This window comes from Westerdykella ornata (genome assembly GCF_010094085.1).
Source record: "Westerdykella ornata strain CBS 379.55 unplaced genomic scaffold EI97scaffold_2, whole genome shotgun sequence".
Lineage (NCBI taxonomy): Eukaryota > Fungi > Ascomycota > Dothideomycetes > Pleosporales > Sporormiaceae > Westerdykella > Westerdykella ornata.
In genome coordinates, this window is record NW_022986852.1 from 954,900 (window position 1) to 980,417 (window position 25,518).

Consider the following 25,518-nt stretch of genomic DNA (forward strand, 5'->3'; position numbering starts at 1 on the left):
CCGTTGATCTGGTCCTCCGCGGCATGCTCTGCTTGTCAGTACCCCTGAGGAGCCACTGTAACCAGAGACATTTGGACACGAGCGTTGCACGCATGCCCAATTCCCGTTCTGTATTAGGGAGCTCCGAGATTCGAGTGACGATGCAGTACGACCTTAAGAGCGGGATCTTCTGTGTAACGATAGCATCATGGCTGGGGAAGTGAATGGCCTGGCTCTCGGGCCCTAGTCACACCGCCTTGCTGGTTTGCACATGGCGCTGTGTACCTCTACACCTCCCTCTGCACCCGACACAGACAACGTGGTTGCGCAACTTTCAATCAGGTTGGGATACTGAGGCAAGTTTGCCAAACCTATTTCCTCCTCAGCTTGTATGTTTGTACCCTACAACCATGTCGGTTCTCTTCTGTTGCCTGGGATAAGGCTGGCCGAGTCAATCTCGCCGCCGAGGATATATGAGGCTTTAGCAGAGCCTTGGGTGCAACCCACCAGGCAATTAGAAGTACCATGGCCGTTTCCAATGCCATTCCGCACGGCGTATGACCGAAATTTGGACGGGCGCGGGTGGCTTGTCAAGCTATCGCCTGGACCAGTCGTTCCCAAGCTAGCTGATCACCGATTGAGTGTCTGTTCGACCAAGGAGGCACCTGCCCCTGTCACGATGGACATATATAAGATACCTTCACTTCACTACTCCACACGAGTGTGGCTTCCATGCTTGAGGAACGGGCGCCTGCATCCCTACTTCAAGTTCTTCTTTCCTTCGGAAGCTTCCTTCCTGTCTTTTTGGCATAGGGTGGGCCTTAAACCATCGCTCACACACCCACACTTTTCAAGGTTCTCTCCCCATCAGTGTCCCATCCTCTCCAGTTAGCTCCAGCCCCAATATGTACAGCTTTCTCTTATCCTGTATGCTGGCTGTGGGGGCACAGGCCCTTACAGTACCCCGAATGACCAGTAAGTTTTCTACCAGAACCCCAAATGGTGTAGCATACCCTCTTCGACAATTTGAACTAACTTGTCTTTCGCTCAGATGGCACCATCCAAGGAGATTTCTCAGATCCTGGAATGACAGCTGCGGCCGCTGACCCGCCATACTGGCTGAAGGACATTCAGAAGCAGGGTTATGCGGCTTTCAACCCCAACCCAAGCGGCTACAGAGTCTTCCGAAATGTCATGGACTATGGAGCTAAAGGTAGGAAAAGCCATTTCCTGAAGCAAAGCCACACATGCTAAGCTGCATCGCAGGCGACGGCGTCACTGACGACACGGACGCAATCAACCGTGCCATCTCGGACCAGAATCGATGTGGACCGTGGGTGTGCGACTCCAGCACCACGACACCCGCCATCATTTACTTCCCCGCTGGTACCTACATCATCAGCAAATCCATCATTATGTACTACATGACCCAGATGCATGGCAACCCCAACAGCCTTCCCGTCCTCAAAGCGACTCCTGGGCTCACTGGACTCGGCGTCATCGATGCCAGCAAGTATAGCGATGTCAATGGCGAGCCTGGATGGATCTCTACGAATATCTTCACGCGACAGATCCGGAATTTTGTAATTGACCTGACCGCCATTCCGCCTGATAGGGATGCCAAGGGCATTCACTGGCCAGCTTCTCAAGCGACCAGCCTTCAGAATGTCAAGGTGGTAATGACTCGGGCTGCAAATTCCAAGCATACTGGTATCTTCGTTGAGAACGGTAAGAATGCCTCACACTATATGCACCTGTTTTAGCTTTATTCTATAACGGATAGGGCTAGAAAGTGGATCTTCCAAAGCCCCGTTACTACATCCTCGTTTCTCGCAACGGGAGTTTGAACACTGGATGTCTAGAATACGGAGCACCCATTTTTTCTTCAAGCAGGCGACAGCAAGCTAATTAAAATCACAGGATCTGCTGGTTACATGGTCGATGTTGAGACCATCGGTGGCTATATCGGCTTGGAAGTCGGCAATCAACAGTACACCATGCGTGGAATCAAGGTCTCTGGAGCTGTGATTGGCATCAGGCAAATCTGGAACTGGGGCTGGCTCTACCACGGTATCACTATTTCGGACTGCAATACCGCTTTTTCCATGTCCAATGTGGACCAGGGCAAACAGCTGGTGGGCTCCGTCGTCATCGCTGATAGTGACATCATTAATTGTCCGACTTTTGTGGATATGGTGAGTCTCTCTATCCAGTGAATGTGGATTTACTGACCTTGGCCAAGGCCTGGTCGTCCGGGTCTCAACCCATTGGAGCCGGACAACTCATCTTGGAAAACATCGCTCTGACCAACGTTCCCGTTGCAGTTAAGGGTAATGGAGCTACTGTCCTCGCGGGAGGTACCACACGAATTGCTGCATGGGGCCAGGGAACTCGGTATACGCCAGACGGACCGCAGAGATATCAAGGCGCCCTTACACCAGCAAGGCGACCAGCGGGCCTTCTCAACGGCGACCGGTACTATACCAAGTCGAAGCCACAGTACGAGCAACTCCCAGTCTCAAGTTTCCTCAGTGTTCGCACCCTGGGCGCAAAGGGAGATGGCAGAACTGACGACACTGCTGCTGTTCAGAATGCCATCAATCGAGCAGTCGCCGAGGGAAAGGTCCTTTTCTTTGACCACGGTGTGTACAAAGTAACGAACACCATCTATGTCCCGCCCAATGCCCGCATGGTCGGTGAGACGTATTCGGTTATCATGGCCTCTGGTGCTGCGGGCAACTTCCTGGACTGGAGCAATCCACAAGCAGTAGTACTGATCGGCAGACCTGGCGAAAGCGGCAGCATTGAATGGTCGGACATGATCGTCTCAACACAAGGCCGTACCCCTGGCGCAAAGCTCATCGAATACAACCTCAACAGTGCACGAGGCTCTGGCCTGTGGGATGTCCATACCCGCATTGGAGGAGCCGCTGGAACCGATCTTCAAGTCGCCAATTGCCCGACCTATACTGTGAAGAATGAATGCATGGTGGCTCACACAAACGTGCACGTTACGAAGCATGCGCGAGGAGCGTATTTCGAGAACAACTGGTTCTGGGTGGGTAAATCGGTGGTAATCTGATTCTTCCTGATTGCTGACTTCACCAGACTGCCGACCATGATCTTGATGACGCAGACAGCACTCGAATTTCTGTTTTTGCCGGCCGTGGTATGCTCATCGAAGGGTCAAACATCTGGATGTGGGCTACCGGCTCTGAGCATCACACTCTGTATCAGTTTCAGTTGTACGAAGCTGCAGACGTGTTTGCAGGCTTCATCCAGACAGAGACACCCTACATGCAGCCAGTACCTGATGCGAAGTCGCAGCCTTACCCAGCCGATTACGATACTTATCACGATCCCAACTACGCAGCTGTATGCGTCCCAGGTCAAATCTGCGACGCGTTTGCGCTCAGAATAGTCAACTCGCGCTCCATCCACGTCTATGGAGCTGGGTTGTACTCATTCTTCAAGAACTACGACGTCTCGTGCAGTAGCCCCGACGCGCCGAATGGATCAAGAGACTGCCAGCACCGCATCTTCACCATTGAGGGCAGCTCATCGGACATATTGATCTACACCCTGAGCGAGGTGGGCGCGACGGAGATGGTGACGATCGATGGCGTCGACAAGGCTAAATGGAGTGACAATCTGAGCGTCTACAGCAACACCATCGGGCTGTTCACCTACCGAGTTTAGGAGACGAACGGCTCAAGGTTGAACTTGCATCCCACCATACCTTCGCTGCATATATTTTCTGGAGAGGCGGGTGTCCAGCAGACCCCGCTGCGGTTCTATTCTCTGTAAATATCTCTTCAAGGTTTTTATCATATCCAAGGTTTATTGGTCGTCTACTGTGTATAGTGTGGGAATCCCAAGGAACCGAATTCTCAAAACTGAAGAATCCAAGGCACCTGACTCCTGGGTGTAACCATAGCAGGTTCTGCATGTGACAAGGTGGTGAGAAATATTGTAGCCAAAACATAGCCGCATTCCAGTTCACCGAATCGGGTGATTTGTTGGCTTGGCTTGTATACAGTACAATGTGCATCGAAAGACGGGAGAGAACGACTCCTCTTAAGTCGAGAACCTGAAATGTAGTAAAACTATGGGTACCGAAGGTATATCGAGAACGCTGTCCGCGACAGCTGAAGTGCATCCTCTCAAGCGATGATATCAATCGACGTTGATGTGCCAAAAATAGGCATGCGGCGTGCCTCCGGGAATTCTTTCTCAGGTTGCCCAGCCTCAGCCCCCTGTCATCCTGTTTTCTGGCTTGCGACCTGCACAACGCCAACCTTCTCCTCTCTCATCCACCTTGTCCTCGTTTGCCTGCAGACCCCTCGTTATCCCTCTATTCGACCATAGTTCCTTCTACCTGTCGCTCGTTTTTGGTAGTGAAGGGTTATCGCTAATCGCCAACTACTTTGTTAACCTGTTGACCCCTTGTTGACGCCCGCGAATACATAGTTCTCGATCCGGCACTGTCACCACTCCACGTCCGCCTTCGATCATCTTAGGAAGGATTTCTATTCTCTTCTGAGCCGCCTGTTGGATCATTCACACGGAAGGAAATGAGGCCCTCTCAGTTGTTCGCGGCCGCAGTCGCTCTATCATCCGTCTCCGCGGCATTGAGCGATGTCTTCCCTGGCGAGAGAAACGCAGTGGGCCAGGTCAAAAACGTGCTATACGGCCGACAAGACAGTATGTCCCTCTTATCCCGCCCCATCTCCTTGAACGTGTCCGCTCACCGTCCATTACAGACCCAGATTCACAGTCCGAGACTTCCCAGCCCTCCCAGACTCGCCCCACCGGCACCCAAACCCAAGACGACAAGCCCTCAAATACAGGCGACGCAGAGGCATCCGACAAACCGGAAGGATCATCCAAGCCCGAACAGACCGACAAGCCCACGGGAACAACCGACCCGTCCGCCAGCAAAGCCACGACGAAGAAGCCCAAATCCACCGAGTTCGACCCCCGCCTTCCAGCCGGAGGCATCTCGATGATCACGCCGGCCGCGCTGGCTGGACCGCAGTACTACAAGGTCGGCGAGTGGGTAACCTTTGCTTGGAACTACACGTCTCTATCCGTGACACCGTCGGCCATTGACGTGCTGGCGTCATGCTCGGCCAACCAGGCAACCTACACACTGGCAGTCAACCAAAGTGTCCAGGAAACGGGAGTCGTGCTCTGGGATACGGGCGCGTATCAAAGTACAGCCAAGGTGCCACTCCTGACGGAAATGTATACATTGGTCATTTACGACTCCAACGGTAGCCCGACCGATACCCCTAAAGCGGGCTATCTGGGTGCATATAAGCAGTTTATCTTTGGCATGTACACGCCGCATGCGTATGTGCCGCTCAAAGGTGAGCCATTAGCCCCCGATACCATTTGCCGTGTTTGTGGAAAGTGGGAGTCAAATAACTCGAGGATTCGCTAACGACGTTTTGACAGATTTTACATGCCCGAATTGCAACCCCAACGCCGCGTTTTCGTCCATGGAAGCCCTTACGCTCAAGATGCTCGGTTTCACGTGCATGACGACGATGGCTTCGCTGGTTTACTTTGCGTATAGCTTTGGCGTGTTCTGAGCGTAGCGACTCCCCTCGGTTTCCGACTTTGACATCGATTGAGCCATTCTTTCATCGACCAGAGCATCGTTTCCATCGCATCGCATCGCATCGCACCCTGTTTTTTATTCTGTCTTCGGCATGTGCATATTATATACACTCCTTTTATCAAAAGATTGGGCTGGGTTGCAGGATCGGGAAGGGCGGGCGTTGGACAGCATACGCGGGGTTTCATTCATTCTTTTGGGCAGCGCGGGGCGTTTTTGGGTTGCAAGTGTTGGGTAAGGGTTGGTTTATTATAAGCGTTTAATATGTGTTGATTTGGCCGTTGAGAATGGACGAAAGTAGTGAATTGATTGGTAAAGGAAAGGGTGCGAAGAGTAGGAGATGGAGCAGGGGTTGGGTGAATGGGAGAATCAAATGAGGAGTAATGCATGATGATGCCTCTGGTAACGAGGATTTAATCGGATATATAACTTAATCTCCCACTGAATCAATGTACCCGTCCTTATTTGTCATGTTGGTTGAATGCTCATAAGTTTGAATACGATATCCTATCCCAACTTGTAGGAACCCGAGTTCGCCCCTAATGAAAAGCGGATAGCTGGAAATGCTTGTTCTATGCCATACATATAGCGTGAAAGTGGTATCTCCCCGTAATCATCGATGCAAAGAACGCCTTATGCCATATCCTTCGTCATGAGACTCATGCCATGCGTCATATCCACCATCCCATACCGTACATAAACCCCGAGACTCCATCCGAACGGGCCACCTCTTTTTCATAACCACAATCCCTTCCTCCCTCTCCTTCTTCCCTCCCTCCCGCACTCACCCACTCCTAGGCTAAACCCTCCTCCTCCACTCCTCCTTAAGCACCCACCTCCCCCTTCCAGCAGACCCCCGCTCCAACCTCGCAATCAACTTCAGCATCTCCTTAAACTCCTCGCTCCTGCCAGGAACCTGCCGACAATACCGATCAAAGTGATCGACGAGCATCTGCGTCGGCACCGTGCCCCCGTGCGTAATCATAAAGTCGCGCAACTTCTCGAGCATCTGGCGCCCGCGGAATCCCGTGCCTGTGCCCGTGGGCGTCGATGTGCCGGAGCGAGACGAGGTCGGTGTGGCAGAGCGAGCGTGCGGGTCAGGTCGGCCTTGACGGGCCGCGAGGTTGGACAGGATGGATGCAGACGATGGTCCACCGCCGCCGCCTCTGGGGCCACCACGGCCTGCTAGACCACCTCTAGAGGACGACAACCCTCTGGGAGTCCGTTCCTCGGGCCTTCCCCCTTCACCGTACATGCCCGTCCATGTAGGGACACCGGCCGGCATCCTCCTAGCCTCCTGCTCCGCACGTCTTAGCTGTTCCGCCGCCGCCGCTGCTGCGCGCTTGGCCTCGCGCTGGATGAACGCTGGGTCCGCTTGGACTTTTCGTTTGCGCCCGCTGGCGGTCGAGTTGACGATGGCGTCGTGCTCCAGGACGGAATGGACGCCGGATTTGGCGAAGATGGTGGACAGGAGCCGCGAGTCGGATTTGCTATCGTCAGCTTTCTCGCCGTTTGAAGCTTCCCCTGCTTTGGGTGCGGGGTCTTCGTCCGAGGACGAAGTGCGGTATTGCTCTGTATGGTGAATGCCTGATAGCGCTGCCAGATCTTCTGGTGCTGTAGCGCTTTCCTGTGGTTCTGCAGGCTTGCTGCCGTGGGAGGATTGCCGCCTGTCCTGCTTCGCGTCAAACTTGACTTCAGACCCGCGGAACAGATTCCCAGTTTCCGTCTCGCCATTTGCGTCCTCCGTACCAAGCGTGAACAGATCGTGCAGATCGCTCATTTGGAATGTCTGCCTCTGCTTCGGATCCTTCAGGACCTTGTTTGTGAGGAACTGCTTGAAAATCTGTCGATGATAAATCTTTTCCTCGATAGTTCCAGCCGACATCAATCGGTAGATCTCGACTTCACGTTTCTGACCAAGACGCCAGGACCGCTCACGAGCCTGTATGTCGGTAGAAGGGTTCCAGTCGGGATCATAAATGATGACGCGGTCCGCTCCAGTCAAATTCACACCCAGTCCGCCTACCTTTGTGGTGAGCAGGAAGACGTGCAGATCTGGACTGTTGTTGAACTCATCCACCATATCCTGGCGACTCTTGATTGGCGTCTCGCCATCCATGCGTCTGTAGTTGATCCCAGGTAAGTTCCGGATAAACTTCTCCAAAATGTCGAGCATGATGCGGTGTTGAGCAAAGAGTAACGTCTTATGCCCTCCTTTCGTCCACAGTGATAACAACTCCTTCACCACTTGCATCTTGCCCGATTTGTTCGCGGCACCATAGCCTGGCGTCTTCGACTTCGTCTTATGCTCCACTAGGTCTGGGTGATTGCAGATCTTCCGCAAGTAGTCAATACCGTACAGCATTTGTCGCTTTCCTTGCGCAATGGACCTCATCTCATCCGAGTTCAGGAACGCTTGGTATGCTTCCCGTTGTTGACGGGTCAGTTTGCAGAAGAGCACTTGCTCCTTCTTCGTTGGAAGATCTGCTGCCACATCGACTTTGAATCGCTGGAGGAGATACGGGCTGACTGCATCTTTGAGCGTCTCAGCACATTGCATTGCCGTTTCGAATTCCAAGTTAGATGCATTCGCATAACCGCCGCGCTTGATGGGGAACTCGAATTGATTGCGGAAGTTGACTAGAGTGCCGAGACGCATCGGAAAGACAAAGTCGAACAGTGACCATAGCTCAGTCAAGTTGTTCTGCATTGGCGTCCCTGACAGGATGATGCGATTCGGCGTACGAAGTTCCTTGCAACGGATCGTAATCGATGTATTAGGGTTGCGGATCTTGTGGCCCTCGTCCAGAATAGCCGTCTCCCAGTCTATCGGAATGAGGAATTCAGCGTATGTTTGAAGACCCGAGTAAGTAGTCACCAACACATGACCATCCCGCTTGACCGTGTTGACAATCTTCTTTGCAGCTTTTCCAGCGGCGGTAAGAGTACCGTCATAATCCCCGAAATTGGTCATCTCCATTTCCCGTTCCATGCGCTCTTCACGACCGGTATCAAGCATCCCACTGCCAGAGGTGTGCAAGATCGAAACACGCAGTGGTGGCCACCATCGATGGAACTCGTTGACCCACTGTTTCATGACAGTGGCCGGGCAAACCACAATGACCGGTTTGGTGAGCTTCTTTGAGTAATGCAAGCCTGCAATGTATGCGATTGCCTGGATGGTTTTACCCAAACCCATCTCATCCCCCACGATGCCCCCAACGTTCTGCGTGTAGAGCTCGTATAGCCATTGCACACCAGTCTTCTGGTAGTCAAATAAAGCAGGGTAAATATCGCCAGGGATACGGAAGCCTTCTCCCAGTTCTGCATCGGGATAGGTGGGATGAGGAAGATAGCATTCATCCTCTCCTTCATCAGTGGTGTCAACCTGACCGCCCTGCTTCTCCTGAGCTCTCCTTCTTGCTTCTGCGCGGTTTTTCATCCATGATCTTAAGCGTCTCTTGTAGAGCTTCTCGTTGCCATCGTCAACCCCAGCGAAGTCCTCTTTCTCCTGGACCGGTTCAGCTACCCGAGCCTTTGTTGCCTTTCTCTTTGTGGCTTTGCGTTTGCGCTCAGCATACTCCTCGTCCTCATCTTCGGCGGAGAAATCATCTGATTCACCTAAAGCCGCAAGCTGTCTATCGTCGAGATCAGGCATAAATTCATCATCACTTTCAGGAGTTTCCCGTGCACTGCTTGTTCGGGCAGATTCATCTAACTCAGCTGGAGAACGTCGTCTACGCTTTGCTGGTAGGACTTCGCTGACAGATGTCTCTGCGTCGCGACTAGCCACTGATGCGTCGTCCTCTCGAGGGCGCCTCCGCTTCGCTGGTCGAGGACTCTCTGCTTCAGAGTCCGTGACTATATGCTGAAACCCCGGCTTCATAAGGTTCTGGTGCGAAGTCGGACCCTTCGAAGCCTCTTCTACCATATTCTCCAATTCTGCATCCAACATCACCTCTCCAAGCGCCGATGTACCCGTATGCATCTGAGCAATCTTCGAAAACGGCGTGATCTTTCCCGTCCGGATGAGGAAATCTCGTCGACTCTCATTTGGCAGAGGTTTATTAGCCCCATTCGTTGCCTCCTCTTCCTCTTCACCGGGTATCTTATGTCTATCATTGATGCGAGCCTGTATCGCATCCATATCCTTCTCCAAGTCCTCTATCTTCTTCTGATACTCTGCAACCTCGGCACGTAACTGGAGTTTGCGAGACTCCACAACCGGCAGAGCGAGCCGAGCGCGTAGCTTGCTCAGCGCAACCTCGCATCGTTTGATCTCCGCCTCTGCCTTCGCCATGCGCTTCTTGTCCCGCTCATCGGCTTGCTCCGTGAGCAGCTGGTCTGCTTGACGGCCGATATCTCGCTCCAAGTCATCTTGATCTCGTTGGCCGACGGTCAGGAACTTGAGGCGTGTTTCTTCATCGGCATCCTCGGGGATGTCTGCGTATCCGGGCTGGTCGTCGGTATGAGGAGCCTTATTATCAGCCGGAGATAATGCCGTGCCTGGCGGCGTTCTCGAGGGTTCACCGTCGGTCGTCGGCGTCATGGTTGGTGTTTGGAGTTTCAACGCTTGGAAGCGATTGTACGCCACTGATGCGAGGTGCGAGAGACACAGAAGAACTAATGAGACGGTCTTGAAGAAGGAAGAGGGTGTGAGCTATATTACAAAGAAGGGAAGCATGACGGCGTGGCGATCGAAATATCGTCTCCGTCGGGGGGAACGGAGTGTGAAGGTGAAGGTGAATGGCGACCAGCGTGCATCAGGCAGTAGTTCCCAAGTGAACGTCGTCTGCGTCATTTGACGCGTCAAGGATTTAGAAGTGGTCCGAGCAGAATCTCGAAATCACGTGAATCAATTCTCATGCTGTTTTTGGGTTAGACCCAGCCATAGAATGGTAGGGAAAATCAACGAGTAAGTGATTCTGATGGAGAATTTTCAGTAAGGTATCTATCCTTCGGTTCATTCCATCCCAGTCTATACCAGGGTATCATCCCAAAACTCCAATACAAGCACTACTAGGAAGCTCCGCCAAGTCCCAGCATTTTGCAGATGTTCCCTTACCTATTCCCACAAAGGCTAAGCCCAGCAACAACACACCAGTTCCAATCCCACCTCGTCGCCCCATCCAATTCGTCCACATTCAGAATCCCCACCCCCATCTCGCTCAACGTAAACCATATCTTCGTCCTGAGCGAAATCGGCCAGGACGGCGTGCCCCAATACCTCGAGACCAGACCCTTAGCAGCGGCGGCGTTGATCTGACGCTGCAGCGTCTCTTGCTGGGCTCTTGAGATCCGGTTGAGCCAGAGAGTGCTGATGGCCTTACGCATTTTCACGCTGGCGTAGTACGAGTTTGCGGAAGTGTAGATGGGGTTGGAGATGTCGTCCAGCGGGGCGTCGTAGAAGATGATGCGGTCGGTGTTGTTTTGCTGGATGCGCTCGAAGGGAGTCTCCCCGGTTCCTACGATGGTGAGGGGCCCTTTGACGACCTCCTGTCCATTGTAGTATGTGAGCCAGCCCTTTTCGTGAAGGGGTTGCAGTTGCTCCATTAGAACCGGCCAAATCGCCTCTCCATTGTCCTTGAAGTCGATCAGGAGAATGACTGATATGTTGGGATCCACCTCGAATACGCCAACTTCCTTCGCTTCCGTGGATGCAACGGACACATTTCGATTCGTCAGGATATTGGCCAGAGGATCCAGGTACAGATTTCGGAGGGTGCGTTCAGTCCTGATAGATCTCCAGGTATGCGAGACGCGCAGCTCGCCATCTTGCATCAGCCATATGTCCGCTTCGACGCCAACGCAACCAGCAGCTAATGCCTGGTACAAGGGAACGTCACGCCAGTAGTCGTTGTGCGAGTGGCAGTTTTTCGGAACTACATCGCGGCTGAAGTCATCTCTCCAGTCAAATCGGTAGGGTCCCGCAGCAGTCGGCTCTTTCCAGTTTTCGAGGACATGCTGTAATCCATTGTGTGGACGGGCAGGTGAGAGCCGACGTATCAGTGCACCCACAAGAGAGACATATGTACTTAAGAGCGTTAGACATGTTGTCCGAATTTTCAGATGATGACTGGTACTTACACTCCAGCCGCGGACCCAAGGAAGAGCAAGACGACGGCAATGATCAAGCATATCCGTAAACGCCTCCTTCTCCTCCTCTTCTTAGCCAGACTTGACCTTGCCGGTGGTCGGATTTCGAAATCATCCTTCTTGGAGTCGAAGCCCCAGAAGCGAGGCCTACTGCGATGGTACCATTTCGGGAGGTCTGCTGGTATTGGTGTCGACCTCTCACTCAACAAGGCGATGTCGCCGGGCAATAGACTCTCGCTGCTCTCTGGTTCGGAACTCTCCAAACCGCGGAGCTTCTCCAAAGCCGAATCCGATACGTCTTCCATTATGGGCTCTTGGTGGCTGCAATGAGGTATGAAACGAGACTCTTCTAATCAGTCGTCCTGCAGGTCAAGAATCTGGTACTTCTCCAGCGGCCTCAACGGAAGCAACGACCATGCATATGGAAAGTGAGTGCTGCGAATGCTGGATTCAGCACACCCTGCTACTAGAAACACTCCTGGACAGTCGAACAATCGGCACGGTCGAAGTCATAATGCGGGGATGGTGTCCATCTTAAGGATCCAAAAGTAGAGGCAGCCTCCCTAAAGGTTCCGCAAAAGCGCCGCCCTCGGCTTACGACCCCTATTTGCCTCGAAAGTGATCCTGATGGATTAAGTAGATTATTAGGCGAGGATACACTGTCCACAAGTGCGGCGCGGCCCCATCCGCTGGGCGCCAAACAGTTGCCGGCTTCGATCCGTCTCAGTCTGAATCCTCCCATCGTAAACTCCTTCACCAATAAAAGCGGGCGAAGATGAGGCGTGGCCCCCAGCCGGCGAGGCGGAGGAAGGGTAGGAATTTTTGGCTGCACCTCGCCCTGCAGGGCTGGTGCGGCGTCTGATGCTGCCAGGCACGGCTACGATTTCCGCCCGAGAATATACGCCTACTCGTGGGTTGTTTGGTTCCGCTCGGAGAATGTGGAGGTGGAGGACCAGGTCTAGGCCTACGAAACCCACAGAGCACGCCCGTGGGTTACACGGCCGACAAATTGCTCGAGAATCTAGCCTCGCGCGAGACCTGCGCGACATCGTACATACTATGGTACTCCGTACATATCCGCGGAATGTTCCATCCGCGTGCCTTGGGAGCGAACGCGTCCCGCATCATTTGCTATGTCGTTTCGCAAAGCGGGGGAGGACTGATGAGGTGTTCGTTGAGGTGTCGTTGGATGAGCGTCGTAATCGTCTCCTTTCCCAGACAGGCTAGCGTCGTAATCATCTCCTTCCCAGGCAAGCTAGCGTCGCGCTAGCCCCGATCCCTTGATCTACAGTATGCAGGGATCGGTGTGGTCCACCTCGCTCTCAAACACGGAGTATCAACAGGATGCTTACTCCGTACGCCTCACCCTGACATCCTTACCAAGAGGCGATTTGGCACCTTGTGTTCCCCCATTTGAAGCATCAGCGGTATCCGAAGCCCTTTCCGATGAAGGCACAGCAGTCACACAGCACAGGGTGAGAGGACACTTTGCCTTGGCAAGGTATATTGATCACCGAAACATGCCACCATGGCCAATTCGTATTGAAGCCCAAAATAATGAAACCTCGCGATGTAGATAAAACCATCTTCATCTTCTTCAGTAGTCATTCCCATGCTTCTTGCTCTTCAAGAAACGTCATATCCCGTCTGCAGTTACCGTTTCCTTCCTCCTTTTTCCTCTCCTTCAGTTCCCCTCGATATCCCTTTTTCCCCAAGTCATTAAGAATGACCAAAGACACCCCCTTCCGCCTCTGCCTCATCTTCCTCCTCGTCATGCAAACCATCTGCTGGGCTCTCGCTCTCCTCGACCTCTTCAGTCCCGGGAAACCCCTCTCTCTCTATCGCTCCTCCATGTCCATATACCGCAATTCCACGACCATGCTTTCGCAATTGCTATCGCGGCGCGCAGCAGCAGCGGGATGGCTGAGCTACAGGGATCTGCGGACGCGGTTTTGAGAAGGAAATGTTGAGTTGACGACGAAATATTGCCTACGTATCAACCCTTCGACGAGGTGTACGGACGATGACCTGCGATATAACCGCTACTCCAAGGCCTCGTTAAGGGTATTGCTGACGATGCGGCCCTTACGAGATGCTTCACGACTGGGTCACCGTTCGACCAACTCATACTTCTGCCTACTCATGTGGGTTGCAAGTTGCAACTCAGAACGGCGGCCGAAAGCCCAAAGACGAATACCGTGTATACAACCGACGGGAGTTAGAATCCAGACAAGGGGTGAAACACCTACCGCTCTGTAGCTGGCCCCTAAATCCTGTTAGAAGAAACGGGATGTGCGGAGGTAGATTCTAGGCCTGGCAAAGGTGAACATGTGAGTATATGCAGACGCTGCATGAGGACCATCCATTTCTAACAATTCACAGTTCATATGGCCTCAAATCGTCTTTGAAGAATAGTTAATAGAGGCGGAAAGACCCGCTAGTCATGGTATAAATAACAATGCTCACATCATCCCTCCCTTACACCAGTCGCATGTGTCCACTGTCACCATTCCCCAGGACGCCTATCCCTCCGCGCCCAATATTTCGATTGACAACCTGAAACATCCTCTCACGTGTGATACATCACTTGCACATTGCCCACGGGTTCCCGCCATTACATAGTCCATCCTTGCAAAGTCGATGTGATGAGAATGACGGGACCAAAGAAAAGAAACGTAATGGCTGCTCTGCTGGAAGCATTGCCTCCTCAAAGCTCTGCCTGCTCAGGGCTCCTTCAGCAGTTGTGTTATCAAGGAGGGGGGGAAATGACGAATCTGAAAAAAGTGGAGAGAAAACTGTGCCTTGTGGGTGCGCCCAATTTACTGGGTAGGTTGCTCATTTGACGTCGGCTCCGTTGAAGACATCTCTCCCACATGCTTAGACGCCCAGCTGCTCGGGAGGTCGCCTTCCGCATCGCCGGCGCGAGGGATCACCTCAACCCCAATATCATCGTCGGCATCTTTGCTTGGCTTGAGCGTTGCCGCGCTTTCCTGCAGGGGATCCTCGGATTCAGTTGGAGTGGCCTCTGAAGCATCATCAGCGGTCGCACTGCCGCGGGGCTGGATTGAGATATCGGGGGTGCTCTTGTTTGAGCTTTCTGCTGGTGAGGTGACGGCTGCAGGGGAACTACTCTTGTCCGCTTCACTGGAGCCAGCTACGTCCGTACCGTCCCCGCTTTCCTTTCGCTCTCCAGCCATCACCTGCTCGAAGCTTTCGAAATTCAACATAGGTTCCGCTGCAAGGGTACTGGTACTGCGCGAGGGAGTCTCATGTGGAGTTATACTGGACAAAGCAGGACTCAAATCAAACGGTGAGATAACGTCGCGCTGACTGCTCTGCCGAGAGGATACTCTAGGAGAATCGGCAAGCGAGGATGCTGAGCTTGATGCGCCAGAAACAGGCCGCACACCAACTCGTGACTCCTGTTGTTCGGCAGTCCCCGACGTCTCTGCTAGTATCTGCACCCGACTTTGTTCGAGATGACGCTGTGAATCATCCTTGGAAGAGCTGGCGTTCAAAGTCGAGGTAGGTTCCGTCAAAGGGTTAAAACCTGCTGTACCTCCTGAACGATCGACTCCTTTACCTTTGCCTGAAGAACTACCGGATGGCTCTTCCTGCGCATGCAGATTTGACGAAGAATTCGATGCGGAGAACAATCCACTTTTTCTTGACGCCTTTTCAGCTTTCTTCGCCTCCTTGGCCTTCTTCTTCTCTTCCCTCTTCGCCTCCTTGGCAGCTTCCTTCTCTTCCTTCCTCTTGCGCTCCTCTTCTGCGGCCAGGCTCAGCCGTATCGCCTCCATCATCATGAGTTCTTCGAGATCTTCCAATCTGTTACCGCGTCGAGAGCTGTGCCGCCCAGGGAATAGATCCGCGTGGCTTTCGCCCCTCTGAGACGTTCCTGCATCGAGCGTGTTTCCTTCACCTTCGCGCCGAGGCGTGCCTTGGCCGCTACTTGTTGCGCTGTCACTGCTGAAAATAGCCCGTCGCCGCCTTCCAATCCCAAAGCCGCGGCTACCAGAAGCCTCCAGGTTGCCTATCATATACGCGGCATTGTGTAGGGCAGTGGCTGCCGCGGCTCGTCTTAGGGCATGTGCCTTTGCATCGGCCAGCTTCTTCGCCCAGTCAGGGCGTACCATATCAGTTGTGACCACGGAGCTGTCATTTGCAGCAACGGAGGTGGCTCTTCTCCTTCCGGGGGACGCCGCTGGGAAGTTCAAAGAAGAAGAGGATGACATTGCCGAAGCAGCGTTGGCCAAGTGGTTATGCGTGGAGCCAGCATAAACAATGCCTCGTCTGAAAGGTGGCGGTTCATATGTTACACCGAAGTCAGGTTGGACGCAAAAAGGGCAAGCTGCAGGTTCCGATACTAGCTGGATCTCGTCCTGTGTTTCACCTGCAGGAGCCGAACTGTTCGGCTCATGATGCTCAGGCGGATGCGGGTCTGGCCGCTTTATCTGAACGAAGCATTCCGAACATATTGGCTGATCGCAACAACGGGTCCTGTTTAGGTAAGGAGGATAGTATAAGAAGCAGATGGGACATTCGGCGGCGTCTTTGTAGAGGAAGACTTCGATTCGCTGACCATTGACATAGAGGTCTTTGGGTAGTTGTCTCTCTTGCGGCGTCATTTCTGTCTGAGAGCTGTTTCGAGAGCCGGTGGTGAGAGCGGCAAGCGTCTTTGCGCGTCCCCGAAAGAAAGGCGACGACGGCGAAGGCGCGGACATTGGAGAGTTAGGGGATGGAAGAGAAAAGGCGGGATGTGAAGGCGAAGAACGGTCAGAGTTCTGGGACATGGAGCGGGAAGTTATGGGTACTGTGAGACTGTTTATGTTGGCATTCGATCCTCGAGGGCTCCAGTCGGCGCTCAAGCTACTGGACAGCTGGCGGAGCTCTTCTTCGTCTGGAATCTCATCCGGCGCAGGGAGAGGCTTCCCATTCACTACCGCCACCAACTGATGTTCGGTCCATGTCTCTGAGAAGTCGTTGAGGCCTTTCCAGAACGGTGCCAGACGCCTCTCGATCTGCACTTGGGTCAGTCTTTAGCCACTGGACGCTTGGCAAGGGGGCATACCTGCAACTGTCTAACAACAGCTTTGTTGAAATCTTCCGGCCCGGTATACGTGCCGAGCGTCACCAAGTAGCCGCCATCGACGGATTCCTCCTTTATGCTTCTTTCCCGCTCCTGGGCTCTGAGAGCTCGCTCTTTCTCAAGCTTGCGAGCCTCCCGCTCTGCGCGGGTCTCCCGCCGCGGTTCTAACGCTGGATCGCGGTCGCTGCTGCTACCAAGGCCAAGAAAGGAGAGGTCGTGGCGGCTCCCTCGGCCACTACGGGATGTATACATGGCATGAGGGACATCATGACGAGATGAGCCACCAGCTCCACCAGCGGCGGAAGTTGTGGGTACCGAGGGATGGCGCGATCCCGAGGATTGCGATGGCCCGCGCGAGGACCCGGGTCGTGACTCTCTGCCCTGACTATTGCCCATGGTGTCGTCTATGTCTACCAGACAGGCTCGTCGAATGAATCAGAATCGGAGTACCGTAGGGGTATGTCTGTAGAGCCGATGGGGCCCGCACGGGCAGTAACAGCGTATTACGAAAGAGTGAGAGGCTTATCGTAGGACGTGGACCGGAGACGGGAGGGCATGCATGAAGCAGAGCGATAGCTGGTGTCACAAGGTCATGGTAGGATATGTGGTTTCGAGGGTCCACGTGCCACGGTGATGCTGTCGAGCGCAAAATCGGTCCTGCGAAGTCCGGCGAAGCGGGTGGGCATGGGCGCAAACACGCTTTTCGGACGACGAGGGGGAGGAGATAGTGGTTGCAGGTGGTGGGAGGGTGAATAATGGGCGGTGTCAGATGCAGATGGGCAGAGGTGGTGGTAATTGTCAATGCTGGTTCCTGCCACCAGCCTTGGCAGATAGATGGCGTCGATGCCGTGGCAGCCGCGGGGAAACCCAGCCTGGCTGTTTGCGGCCATGCAATGCAGCTGGGGATCCGCACAGCTCTCTTTTGGGGCCGACGCATCCAGCGGCCTCCGTAATCAGAACGTGCAATCATCAGTCAGCATTGCACAATAAGATTATTCACCACTCGACTCATGGGCGGGCCTGATATCCATCCGCCCTCTGCCAACACCGTCGCACAAACAAGACTCGCGTGTTGTCGTACCCAACCCGCTTGCATTCGTTTCTACTACAAAAGTATCGCCCTCCGACTGCAGCGGAGATGAACGCTATTTACAAGGTGCATCAATGCGTCGTCCCCCTTCAGAAACTCAAATGGTCCCAAAGGTCCACGAAGACTCCCAGTGGTACTTGTCACCAGGACCGAAGATCTGCTTGTCCAGACGACCCCATTCAGGGCTGCGTATTGTATGAGTCTACGCACCACACGCAGGTTGATCAGGGTCACACTTACTGGTTGATGCCGTCAACATAGTCCTGAGCCTCAATGGCGATGCATCCGTCCCTGGGAATGAACTTATCCTGGCCCTTCATACCCTGTGTGCTCTTGAACTCCGTCTTTCCATCATTCCAGTTGCACGTATAAATGACAATGGCATCCTGGTTGGTGCGGAGGTCGGCCTTGATGCCACTCCACTCGCTCGACAAAGTGGCAACAACGGCATTCTTAGGGCGGTCAGCGTCAAATGCCCAGTTCCCGTTGTAGCCATGGCATCCTCCGCCGCAGTGGTCCTCAAATTCCGGTCGATCAGAAGCAAATCCGAGCTTCTTGGGCGAAGACCAGAAGTCATCAATGGCACCCTTGGGGATCTTCGCAATCACACCCGTTGGCAGCGCGTTCTTGTCAGCCTCCATGACGCGTTTCGCATACGGCATGTGGAAGGTGTGATTCCAGATGGTCCGATTATTGTTCGGGTTGGCGAACGCGTCTAGCTGGAAGTACGTGTGCTGGGTGACCTGGATAGGAGTCTTCGCCTCAGGCGAGGTCGCATCAATCTCAATGTTCCATCTGTACGGCGCCACCGAGTACTTGACCTTCGCTTCCACACGGCCGGGCATTCCGGTCGAGTTGGCAGGATCGTGTAGACCGAAAGTAATGGAAGTCTTGGTCACATCCTGCACGCTCCAGAAGCGGTAGGACCAGTTGTTGGGTCCACTGTGCAGCGTGTTGGGCCCGTCGTTCTTCACAAGGTGGTACGTGACATTGTCGATTGTGAATTGACCGTTTCCAATGCGATTGGCATATCGTCCGGGGATGGCATTGTACACAGGGTGTCCAGGATCCACGGCTTATGCGAGTTAACGGATTGCAAGTCGAGGAAAAGATAAGGAGACGCACGGTAGAATGAAGTGTTGTCATAACCCAGAACTATATCTCGCTCAATGCCATTCTTATCTGTTGATCAATAAGCATAAACCCTTACGCAAGCAGAGGTACTTACCCTGAACGAAAAGGTTGGTCAGGGTGGCAGCATAGGGAATGAACTGCCAACTATCAGTATCAATGATGACGCATGTTTAGGAACGATGTCGGGATCAACTGAAAACTCCTTTGGCAAAATCATAGAGGGCCCAATCGGCGTTTGAGAGGGACGATGACAGTTATGAAATGTGCATTGAGAGGAAAAGTAAGCACCTGTGCCTTGATGCCTTCAGCTTCCAATGTGTACTTCCCATCCGCATCCGGCTTAGGAACTGGTTTCTTAACGGCGGCCGCCGACGCCAACCCCGCAAAGAGGATGTGAGAGTACTTCATACTGTCTCCTTCGAGTTCCAGGTCCAGTTCCTCAAAGAGCGGACGAGGGATAGCAAACAAGCGGGGTGGCCTGGGACCCGACACCACGATACTTATACAAAGGCCCAGAAACCGCAGGCCCGTCGGTAAGGCACCGTGTTCATTTCTGGAATATGGTTATTTGCGCTGCTGTGCAATTGGAGGAGCTCTGCCGCATGCTGCAATATAAGGTTAATATGCTTGAGATGTACCCCGGTTTACACGAGGGAGAGGATGAGGTGAGACGGGCTTGTGAGCCCTGGACTCGGTGCCCCTCGTGCGATTCCATATTGAAGCGCTCTGGTGTACATGTACGAGCGGTTGGACCTTTGTATGTCATGCTGAGAACTTCATAATTTTAGACAGGAAGCGTCCAACGGTCCGCTAGTTCACGGGTTGACGTTGATGATATATTGGAGCTAGTCCAAAATGGGCGTCAAGGGTTCGTTCTAGAGAACTGCAATACGTATACGTACACTGCCCCGCAAGTTCCAGCCCTTCTGATATAATTGTTTTCAAGCCCTGACATTTCATTTCAAAATGGCTTCTATACAAATGTGGACGATTGTCAACCAGTGTACGTAGAATACCCTGGGACATTGACCACGAAGCACGACACAGTCAAAGATGTAGTTTGATAGTCGGAGTTAGGTGTCCCAAGCAGTCTCGGGTTGCATAACGCTCGTATTACTATGGAAGCGAGCTTAGTCTCATATACAGTCTACCCCAGTATCCGTATTACTTTCTCATTCTTCGTCCACCATATAGCAGCATACCGTAGGCATGCCGCTTGAGACAAGCCTAACATTATTAGATAGCTTTATATTCGCGAACCCATCCAGATGCAGAAATGTCTTAGGCCAGAAGAAGGACCTGAACAAGAACGGGAGAAAATCGAATCGAAATCTATCGCGCGCGCAGTGGCATAAGGGTCAAGAGAGAATCATCCACCCTATGCGGTATCTGGTTTCCTTCCAACCATCAAGTACATAGGCGTGAACAGCTTCTCTTTGCCACCTGCGACAAGGCAATCAGCAGCCAGTGCGAGACTGTCGGCCGTCTTCTGAGTCCCCTGGGGGGCCAGGCCGATCCATTCAAGCGCACCGACGAATTTGTGAACGGTACTGCGCCCAATCTTCGTCATGCGCAGAATCGTGGGAATATCTCCAAGAGTCGTGATGTACTTGAGCTGTCCGGACAACGGCCAGTACCATGGAGAGTAGTCCTCCTCCTCGCGATCCGCCAGATCTTCGTGGTGCTCGAGCTCAAAGCCGGCCGCCTTCATGGCCTTCAATGCGACATCCACCTTCTCCATGTTGGAGATACCATCGCCGATCTCAATACCCAAACGAATCTCTCTGTGATGGGGGTTGTCGTTATCATACTTGTCCGTCATGAGCCATTCGTAGACGCCAAACACGCCGCCGGGCTTGAGGACACGGAAAATCTCACTGTAGATGCCTTCCAATGACGGGGCATGGACAGTGGCTTCAATGGCGTAAACTGCATCGAAGGAGTTGTCAGGGAAGGACATTTGCTGCGTGGATCGCGGTCAGAATTGTGTTGGACTCCACTAGCGCATTCTACTGACCATGAAATCGCCCTTCGTGAATTTGAGCTTATGTGACAGCCCCTCTTTCTCCGCGTAGTGTGTCGCCCGCTGAATCTGATAGTCGTTGTTGTTAAGGCCAATGACATTGGCGCCAGTGAACTTGACAATCTCCCGTGCAGGGCCTCCGACACCGCATCCGACATCCAGAACACGCATGCCCTCCCTGATGTTCATCATATGGGCGAGGTAGTGCTCGTGACGGGCAATGGCCTGGCGGAACGGCTCGTTGTAGGCGAAACGACAGAAATGGAAGCTCTGGCCCCAGCCGTATTCGTACAGATCGGTGGCGAGATTGTAGTAACTGAAGGGACAGGGTTACGACGTGGACTTGTCAACAAGCGGGAGGTGTGAGCAACATACTGCCTTGTGAGAGTAGCATATTCGTCTCGTCGAGCCTAGCGCTAATGTTAGTATGTGGCATCTGGGGACAAACTAGGGGGTTGTTGGTTTACCTTGCGGGTCTCCTCAGTCTCATCGGCCGCCGCCTTATTGTCCCAATGCTTGAAGTACTCATCCACAGCGGCCTGCTGCGCAGCCCTGTCCTTCTGCAACAAGGCGGTCATGCCACCCTTTGACTGTGCAGACTTGCCATGCATGACCTTATTGAATTCGGCATCGCGGACATGGTCCTCCTTTTCAAGCGCAATTGGCGACATGATGATTGTTGGAAAAAGCAGAAGCGCGGGAGGACAGAGGAATTGGAGAGACTGTACGGTAGGGAAGAGAAAAGAATGAAGAGAAATCCGTGAAGTAAATATAAATTTCGGAGTAGTGCAGGGGAATAGGGACGCGCTCCAGTGTCTCCCCCCCCTATCACAAGCCTCCGTACTGCAGGGGAGCCGATTGGGCAGTTGTCGAGACCGAAAGTCCGTGCGCCGGGAAAATTCGCCACACCTGCCCTAGCCACATCCAAGAATCATGCCTCACATCACAGCTTCCACATCCAAGGCCCACTCTCCACCTACAATCGTGTTACTTCTGCGCCTCCACTTACGAACCGCCTTCCCCGTTCCGAATAGCGGACATTGTATTCTCGTACGATAGTGACAATACACGCGTCCTGCCGCGCCTCCAAGTACACCCCCCTGTCCCGACAAAGGAGCCCTCCGCCGACAGCCGCAATGCCGCCTCAGATCAAGCAGGACTTGAACCGGTCTGGCTGGGAGACGACCGACTTCCCCTCGGTGTGCGAGCGATGTCTACCAGACAATCCATATGTCCAGATGTTGAAGGAAGACTACGGCGCAGAATGCAAGATTTGCACACGACCATTCACAATATTCCGGTGGAAGGCCGACCGCACGTCACGGCAAAAGCGTACGAATATCTGCCTTACATGCGCCCGCCTCAAGAACTGCTGCCAGTGCTGCATGCTCGATCTATCGTTTGGTCTACCCATCGCCGTCCGTGACACCGCACTGAAGATGGTGGCGCCGGGTCCGCAGAGTGCCATTAACCGCGAGTACTACGCACAGGAGCACGAGAAGGAGATAGAAGAAGGTAGAGGGGGTTTGGAGGTATACGAGAAGACTGATGAGAAAGTTCGCGAGTTTTTACAGAGGTTGGCAACAAGTGAACCCTACTATAAGAAGCAAAGGCGACTGGAAGCAGAAGCGGCAGAGAACTCCCCAAAAGCACTTCCAGCACCCGAGGGCTCGGGTGGAGGCGGTAGGCATGCACCAGGTCCCATACGAACCAGGGATAGTAGAGCTCCTGCAAGCGTCCGCGCTGGTTTGAAGCCTGCTAGAGGTGGACGTTTACCAGGCGCTCAAGCTGCACCGAACCCCCAAGACTGGCTCCCTCCAGCCGATCCGAATATCGCATCCCTCTTCGTCACCGGCGTCGAGGACGACCTGCCCGAACACGAAATCCGCGTCCATTTCGAGCAGTACGGTCAGCTCCGCTCGATTGTGTGTTCCCATCGAGCGCACTGTGCTTACATCAACTACGTTAAGAGGAAGGATGCAGAAGCTGCGGCAGAAGCCTTGAAAGGCAAGGTGGTCATCAAGGGTTGCCCGATGAGGGTCACCTGGGGAAAGCCCAAACAACTGGACAGTCTGGACCAAAACGTTCGCATGATGTACGCAAAGGAAGGGAGGGCAGTGGCTGGTCCTGCGGGACGGTCCAGCGCCAGACAAGGAGTCATCGAGGCGCCTCCGCAGGACAATCTGGATAGTCTGGCGGCGATCGCACCACCACCTGGTGCCGATGACGAGGTCCAGTATGCGAGTTTGGCTGGCAATTGATTTCTTTGCTACGGTAGTCTCAAGGCGCTAGGCGGCAAACATTATGGGTATCACTGTAACTTTCGATGGACTGTTTTCAAGCCGAACAGCACTTTGTTCTCGTTCCTGCTAATGTCTTCCCTTTTCCTTTCTTGATATCCTCATTGTTTCCGCGCTCGGTATGCTCATGTATCCGTAGTCCTGGATGAAAAGTAAGCAGTGTCCTGGAGCACAAAATCTACGTGTCTCCGTAGCGCCTACTGAAGCTTTCCCCTTTCTCATCCACCGCTTGTCCCTGCACCACGTTCTCTCTTAGAAACTTGGCTACCTCCTCAGCATGTGCAATCTGTTTCGCCATTTCTTCGCTTCCGGCCGGTATTCCGCGGTTGGCTTCGAAGTTCTGGCGGGCCTGTAACCTGGCGGCGGTCAAGACCTTCATGTCGCCTACGGAAGAGGTGAGAAGTGGAGGTGTGTAGAATCCGTCATAAAGCTTACCTTGGAAGGCGATGCGGGTCGATCGCAGCAGATGCCTGTAAGCCTGGAGCGCCATTTCCAGTTGTTGAACAACCAAAAGACCGTCCGTCCTCTGCGAATGCCGACAAGCGATGTGGAAGTGGAGGTCAGAAGAAAGTTGTTTCACCGACAGGGATCCGAAGTAATCCCTGGGTCGATCAATCTTGGCTTCCTTCACCGGGTGACGTTGCAACTTCACACGAGCAGGCTTACTGTGTATTCCACGCTCTCTAGGTACGACCATGGTATTTGGGCCATAGAGGAGCAATTGAGCAGCTTCAGGGGCTGCGCAACTTCAATTCGCAATGGTCTCCTTCTGGCCTTGGAGGGTGACTACACCGAGCCTTTCACTCCTGTCATTCTGGACTAACCCAGCAACAGACGCGTGAGGATGCTGCCTCGTTCGAGAAGACATTGTCTGCCCTGTCGGCCAAGATATCGAAGGCTGCTTCTCAGAACGATGCTCGAAGACAGCGATCAAGGCGTGTTCGGGTGATGTGGACGCTCTACGCCGGCTTTGCTTATATCCTGGCCGCTCTTCTTCTGATCTTTGTCAGTGGATGGCGGAGCTGGGGAGCAATCGAAATCTCAGTGATAGCCGGCGGCCCACTGGTGTAAGTTCACAATAAGAATACGTCGCTTCGAGTTTCTAACCTCCTGCAGCATCTATTTAGTCCGAACTTCACTGACGACCTTCTACGAATACCGTATATCAAACACGCAGGCGTACCTTGAGAGACTGAACAAGGAAAGAGAGGATGCAATTGAGAGACTGAAGGCAGCTACAAAATACAATACCACCCAGCAATTGCTTGAAAAGTACGGTTCATCTCCGAAACCAAAGCAATCGACTTCCCCATCCTCCGCCAAAAAGGCAGAAGGACCCCATAAGCCGGCGCTGCCACAGGGGCCACGTACTGGGATCGCTCCGCCTCCGACAGCCAATATAAGACGACCTATCGAACAACGGCCGCCCACTCTCCAGAATCAGCCTCAGCCACCAGCATCTCCGCAAGCTCAATCTCCAGCCCATCCCTTACCTCCAGTGGAAGCCCCTGGGGCTGAATACGCGCCCAACGCTTTCGATGCGGCCGATTTGACTAGACAGTATTCGTCTTCTGCACCGAAGACCTTTACGCAATCCCATTGGTATGACAGGATCCTCGACGCACTACTTGGTGAAGACGAGACTCAGCCCAAAAATCGGCTCGCGTTGATTTGCAGTGAATGCCGACTGGTGAATGGCCAAGCTCCCCCTGGTACGAGGACCCTCGAAGACGTAGGAAGATGGCGGTGCGGCGGATGTCATGCATGGAACGGCAAGGAGAAAGTGGACGAGATCATGGTAGCCGATCTGGTACAAAGCTGGGAATCTGAGCGCAGAGCCAAGGAGAAGGACGCGGGTGGCAACACTGATGGTGGCAATGATTCTGATAACAGGGAGAGTGGAGACGATGCTGGGGCCATCGCCGGTGAAAGCCAGGATTCCGATGACGATATCGCAGAAGCTCCAACACCAACAAGCCAGCCGTCGAAACCTACAAAAGCTCGCGGCAAAAGCAAGGGAAAGAAGTAGTTCATGATTATGTAACCCCTCTCAGCAGGAGGGAAGCATGTCTTCGACGTCCCACTATACAGCCAGTATTGTCTCCTTTTCCTTTGTACTTTAATCTTTTCTAGGGTTAGATACCTCAAGCGCTCTCATGAATGCTTAACACCACTTAAGTACCA

At 53.4% G+C, this 25,518-nt stretch overlaps 12 protein-coding genes across 12 annotated transcripts; 6 read left to right on the plus strand and 6 right to left on the minus strand.

Annotated features, from left to right (window-relative positions):
• Positions 1-149: 149 nt before the first annotated feature.
• Positions 150-989, plus strand: EI97DRAFT_114707 (uncharacterized protein). The gene has a single exon (XM_033792995.1). It carries the CDS (start codon positions 371-373, stop codon positions 869-871), a length of 501 nt encoding a protein of 166 aa, XP_033657747.1. The 5' UTR covers positions 150-370; the 3' UTR covers positions 872-989.
• Positions 990-1,065: 76 nt separating this feature from the next.
• EI97DRAFT_369191 (exo-beta 1,3 glucanase-like protein) lies at positions 1,066-3,678 on the plus strand (the record flags this gene model as incomplete). Its single annotated transcript, XM_033795174.1, has 5 exons — positions 1,066-1,192; positions 1,246-1,707; positions 1,900-2,174; positions 2,222-3,037; positions 3,088-3,678. The coding sequence occupies 5 exons, from the start codon at positions 1,066-1,068 to the stop codon at positions 3,676-3,678; spliced, it is 2,271 nt and encodes a 756-aa protein (XP_033657748.1).
• A 584-nt stretch (positions 3,679-4,262) lies between these two features.
• Positions 4,263-6,073, plus strand: EI97DRAFT_429969 (uncharacterized protein). Its single transcript, XM_033797565.1, has 3 exons — positions 4,263-4,683; positions 4,743-5,351; positions 5,440-6,073. The coding sequence occupies exons 1-3, from the start codon at positions 4,554-4,556 to the stop codon at positions 5,574-5,576; spliced, it is 876 nt and encodes a 291-aa protein (XP_033657749.1). The 5' UTR covers positions 4,263-4,553; the 3' UTR covers positions 5,577-6,073.
• A 328-nt stretch (positions 6,074-6,401) lies between these two features.
• Positions 6,402-10,151, minus strand: EI97DRAFT_447775 (DNA repair and recombination protein RAD26; the record flags this gene model as incomplete). Its single annotated transcript, XM_033800115.1, has 3 exons — positions 6,402-9,325; positions 9,389-10,045; positions 10,133-10,151. The coding sequence occupies 3 exons, from the start codon at positions 10,149-10,151 to the stop codon at positions 6,402-6,404; spliced, it is 3,600 nt and encodes a 1,199-aa protein (XP_033657750.1).
• A 512-nt stretch (positions 10,152-10,663) lies between these two features.
• EI97DRAFT_455126 (uncharacterized protein) lies at positions 10,664-12,003 on the minus strand (the record flags this gene model as incomplete). The annotated part of the gene is made up of 2 exons (XM_033800614.1): positions 10,664-11,636; positions 11,690-12,003. The coding sequence occupies 2 exons, from the start codon at positions 12,001-12,003 to the stop codon at positions 10,664-10,666; spliced, it is 1,287 nt and encodes a 428-aa protein (XP_033657751.1).
• A 1,067-nt stretch (positions 12,004-13,070) lies between these two features.
• EI97DRAFT_429971 (uncharacterized protein) lies at positions 13,071-14,020 on the plus strand. Its single transcript, XM_033797566.1, has one exon. The coding sequence runs from the start codon at positions 13,424-13,426 to the stop codon at positions 13,652-13,654; it is 231 nt and encodes a 76-aa protein (XP_033657752.1). The 5' UTR covers positions 13,071-13,423; the 3' UTR covers positions 13,655-14,020.
• A 75-nt stretch (positions 14,021-14,095) lies between these two features.
• EI97DRAFT_498454 (uncharacterized protein) lies at positions 14,096-17,672 on the minus strand. Its single transcript, XM_033802553.1, has 2 exons — positions 16,770-17,672; positions 14,096-16,719 (listed from the first exon to the last, which is right to left on the minus strand). The coding sequence occupies exons 1-2, from the start codon at positions 17,181-17,183 to the stop codon at positions 14,518-14,520; spliced, it is 2,616 nt and encodes an 871-aa protein (XP_033657753.1). The 5' UTR covers positions 17,184-17,672; the 3' UTR covers positions 14,096-14,517.
• Positions 17,673-17,850: 178 nt separating this feature from the next.
• EI97DRAFT_429972 (aldose 1-epimeras-like protein) lies at positions 17,851-19,496 on the minus strand. Its single transcript, XM_033797567.1, has 5 exons — positions 19,300-19,496; positions 19,106-19,148; positions 19,003-19,059; positions 18,118-18,952; positions 17,851-18,062 (listed from the first exon to the last, which is right to left on the minus strand). Exons 1-5 carry the CDS (start codon positions 19,417-19,419, stop codon positions 17,975-17,977), a joined length of 1,143 nt encoding a protein of 380 aa, XP_033657754.1. The 5' UTR covers positions 19,420-19,496; the 3' UTR covers positions 17,851-17,974.
• Positions 19,497-20,090: 594 nt separating this feature from the next.
• Positions 20,091-21,822, minus strand: EI97DRAFT_429975 (uncharacterized protein). Its single transcript, XM_033797568.1, has 4 exons — positions 21,502-21,822; positions 21,410-21,444; positions 21,029-21,350; positions 20,091-20,974 (listed from the first exon to the last, which is right to left on the minus strand). Exons 1-4 carry the CDS (start codon positions 21,703-21,705, stop codon positions 20,390-20,392), a joined length of 1,146 nt encoding a protein of 381 aa, XP_033657755.1. The 5' UTR covers positions 21,706-21,822; the 3' UTR covers positions 20,091-20,389.
• A 164-nt stretch (positions 21,823-21,986) lies between these two features.
• On the plus strand, positions 21,987-23,475 carry EI97DRAFT_429976 (uncharacterized protein). The gene has a single exon (XM_033797569.1). It carries the CDS (start codon positions 22,171-22,173, stop codon positions 23,293-23,295), a length of 1,125 nt encoding a protein of 374 aa, XP_033657756.1. The 5' UTR covers positions 21,987-22,170; the 3' UTR covers positions 23,296-23,475.
• Positions 23,372-23,824, minus strand: EI97DRAFT_369023 (mitochondrial zinc maintenance protein 1, mitochondrial; the record flags this gene model as incomplete). The annotated part of the gene is made up of 3 exons (XM_033795162.1): positions 23,372-23,475; positions 23,536-23,718; positions 23,770-23,824. The coding sequence occupies 3 exons, from the start codon at positions 23,822-23,824 to the stop codon at positions 23,372-23,374; spliced, it is 342 nt and encodes a 113-aa protein (XP_033657757.1).
• Positions 23,825-24,092: 268 nt separating this feature from the next.
• On the plus strand, positions 24,093-25,363 carry EI97DRAFT_447782 (uncharacterized protein; the record flags this gene model as incomplete). The annotated part of the gene is made up of 3 exons (XM_033800116.1): positions 24,093-24,116; positions 24,169-24,401; positions 24,451-25,363. 3 exons carry the CDS (start codon positions 24,093-24,095, stop codon positions 25,361-25,363), a joined length of 1,170 nt encoding a protein of 389 aa, XP_033657758.1.
• Between the last annotated feature and the right edge of the window lie 155 nt (positions 25,364-25,518).

Coding starts and splice junctions, on each gene's coding strand:
- EI97DRAFT_114707 (XM_033792995.1), top strand. CDS start 371: ATGTTTGTACCCTACAACCATGTCGGTTCTCTTCTGTTGCCTGGGATA.
- EI97DRAFT_429969 (XM_033797565.1), top strand. CDS start 4,554: ATGAGGCCCTCTCAGTTGTTCGCGGCCGCAGTCGCTCTATCATCCGTC. Junction 4,684..4,742: donor GCTATACGGCCGACAAGACA/GTATGTCCCTCT, acceptor CGTCCATTACAG/ACCCAGATTCACAGTCCGAG. Junction 5,352..5,439: donor TGCGTATGTGCCGCTCAAAG/GTGAGCCATTAG, acceptor ACGTTTTGACAG/ATTTTACATGCCCGAATTGC.
- EI97DRAFT_429971 (XM_033797566.1), top strand. CDS start 13,424: ATGACCAAAGACACCCCCTTCCGCCTCTGCCTCATCTTCCTCCTCGTC.
- EI97DRAFT_498454 (XM_033802553.1), bottom strand. CDS start 17,183: ATGGGCAATAGTCAGGGCAGAGAGTCACGACCCGGGTCCTCGCGCGGG. Junction 16,720..16,769: donor CTGTTGTTAGACAGTTGCAG/GTATGCCCCCTT, acceptor ACCCAAGTGCAG/ATCGAGAGGCGTCTGGCACC.
- EI97DRAFT_429972 (XM_033797567.1), bottom strand. CDS start 19,419: ATGAAGTACTCTCACATCCTCTTTGCGGGGTTGGCGTCGGCGGCCGCC. Junction 19,060..19,105: donor GACCAACCTTTTCGTTCAGG/GTAAGTACCTCT, acceptor ATTGATCAACAG/ATAAGAATGGCATTGAGCGA. Junction 18,063..18,117: donor TATGTTGACGGCATCAACCA/GTAAGTGTGACC, acceptor TACAATACGCAG/CCCTGAATGGGGTCGTCTGG.
- EI97DRAFT_429975 (XM_033797568.1), bottom strand. CDS start 21,705: ATGTCGCCAATTGCGCTTGAAAAGGAGGACCATGTCCGCGATGCCGAA. Junction 21,351..21,409: donor TATGCTACTCTCACAAGGCA/GTATGTTGCTCA, acceptor CTGTCCCTTCAG/TTACTACAATCTCGCCACCG. Junction 20,975..21,028: donor TCACGAAGGGCGATTTCATG/GTCAGTAGAATG, acceptor CGATCCACGCAG/CAAATGTCCTTCCCTGACAA.
- EI97DRAFT_429976 (XM_033797569.1), top strand. CDS start 22,171: ATGCCGCCTCAGATCAAGCAGGACTTGAACCGGTCTGGCTGGGAGACG.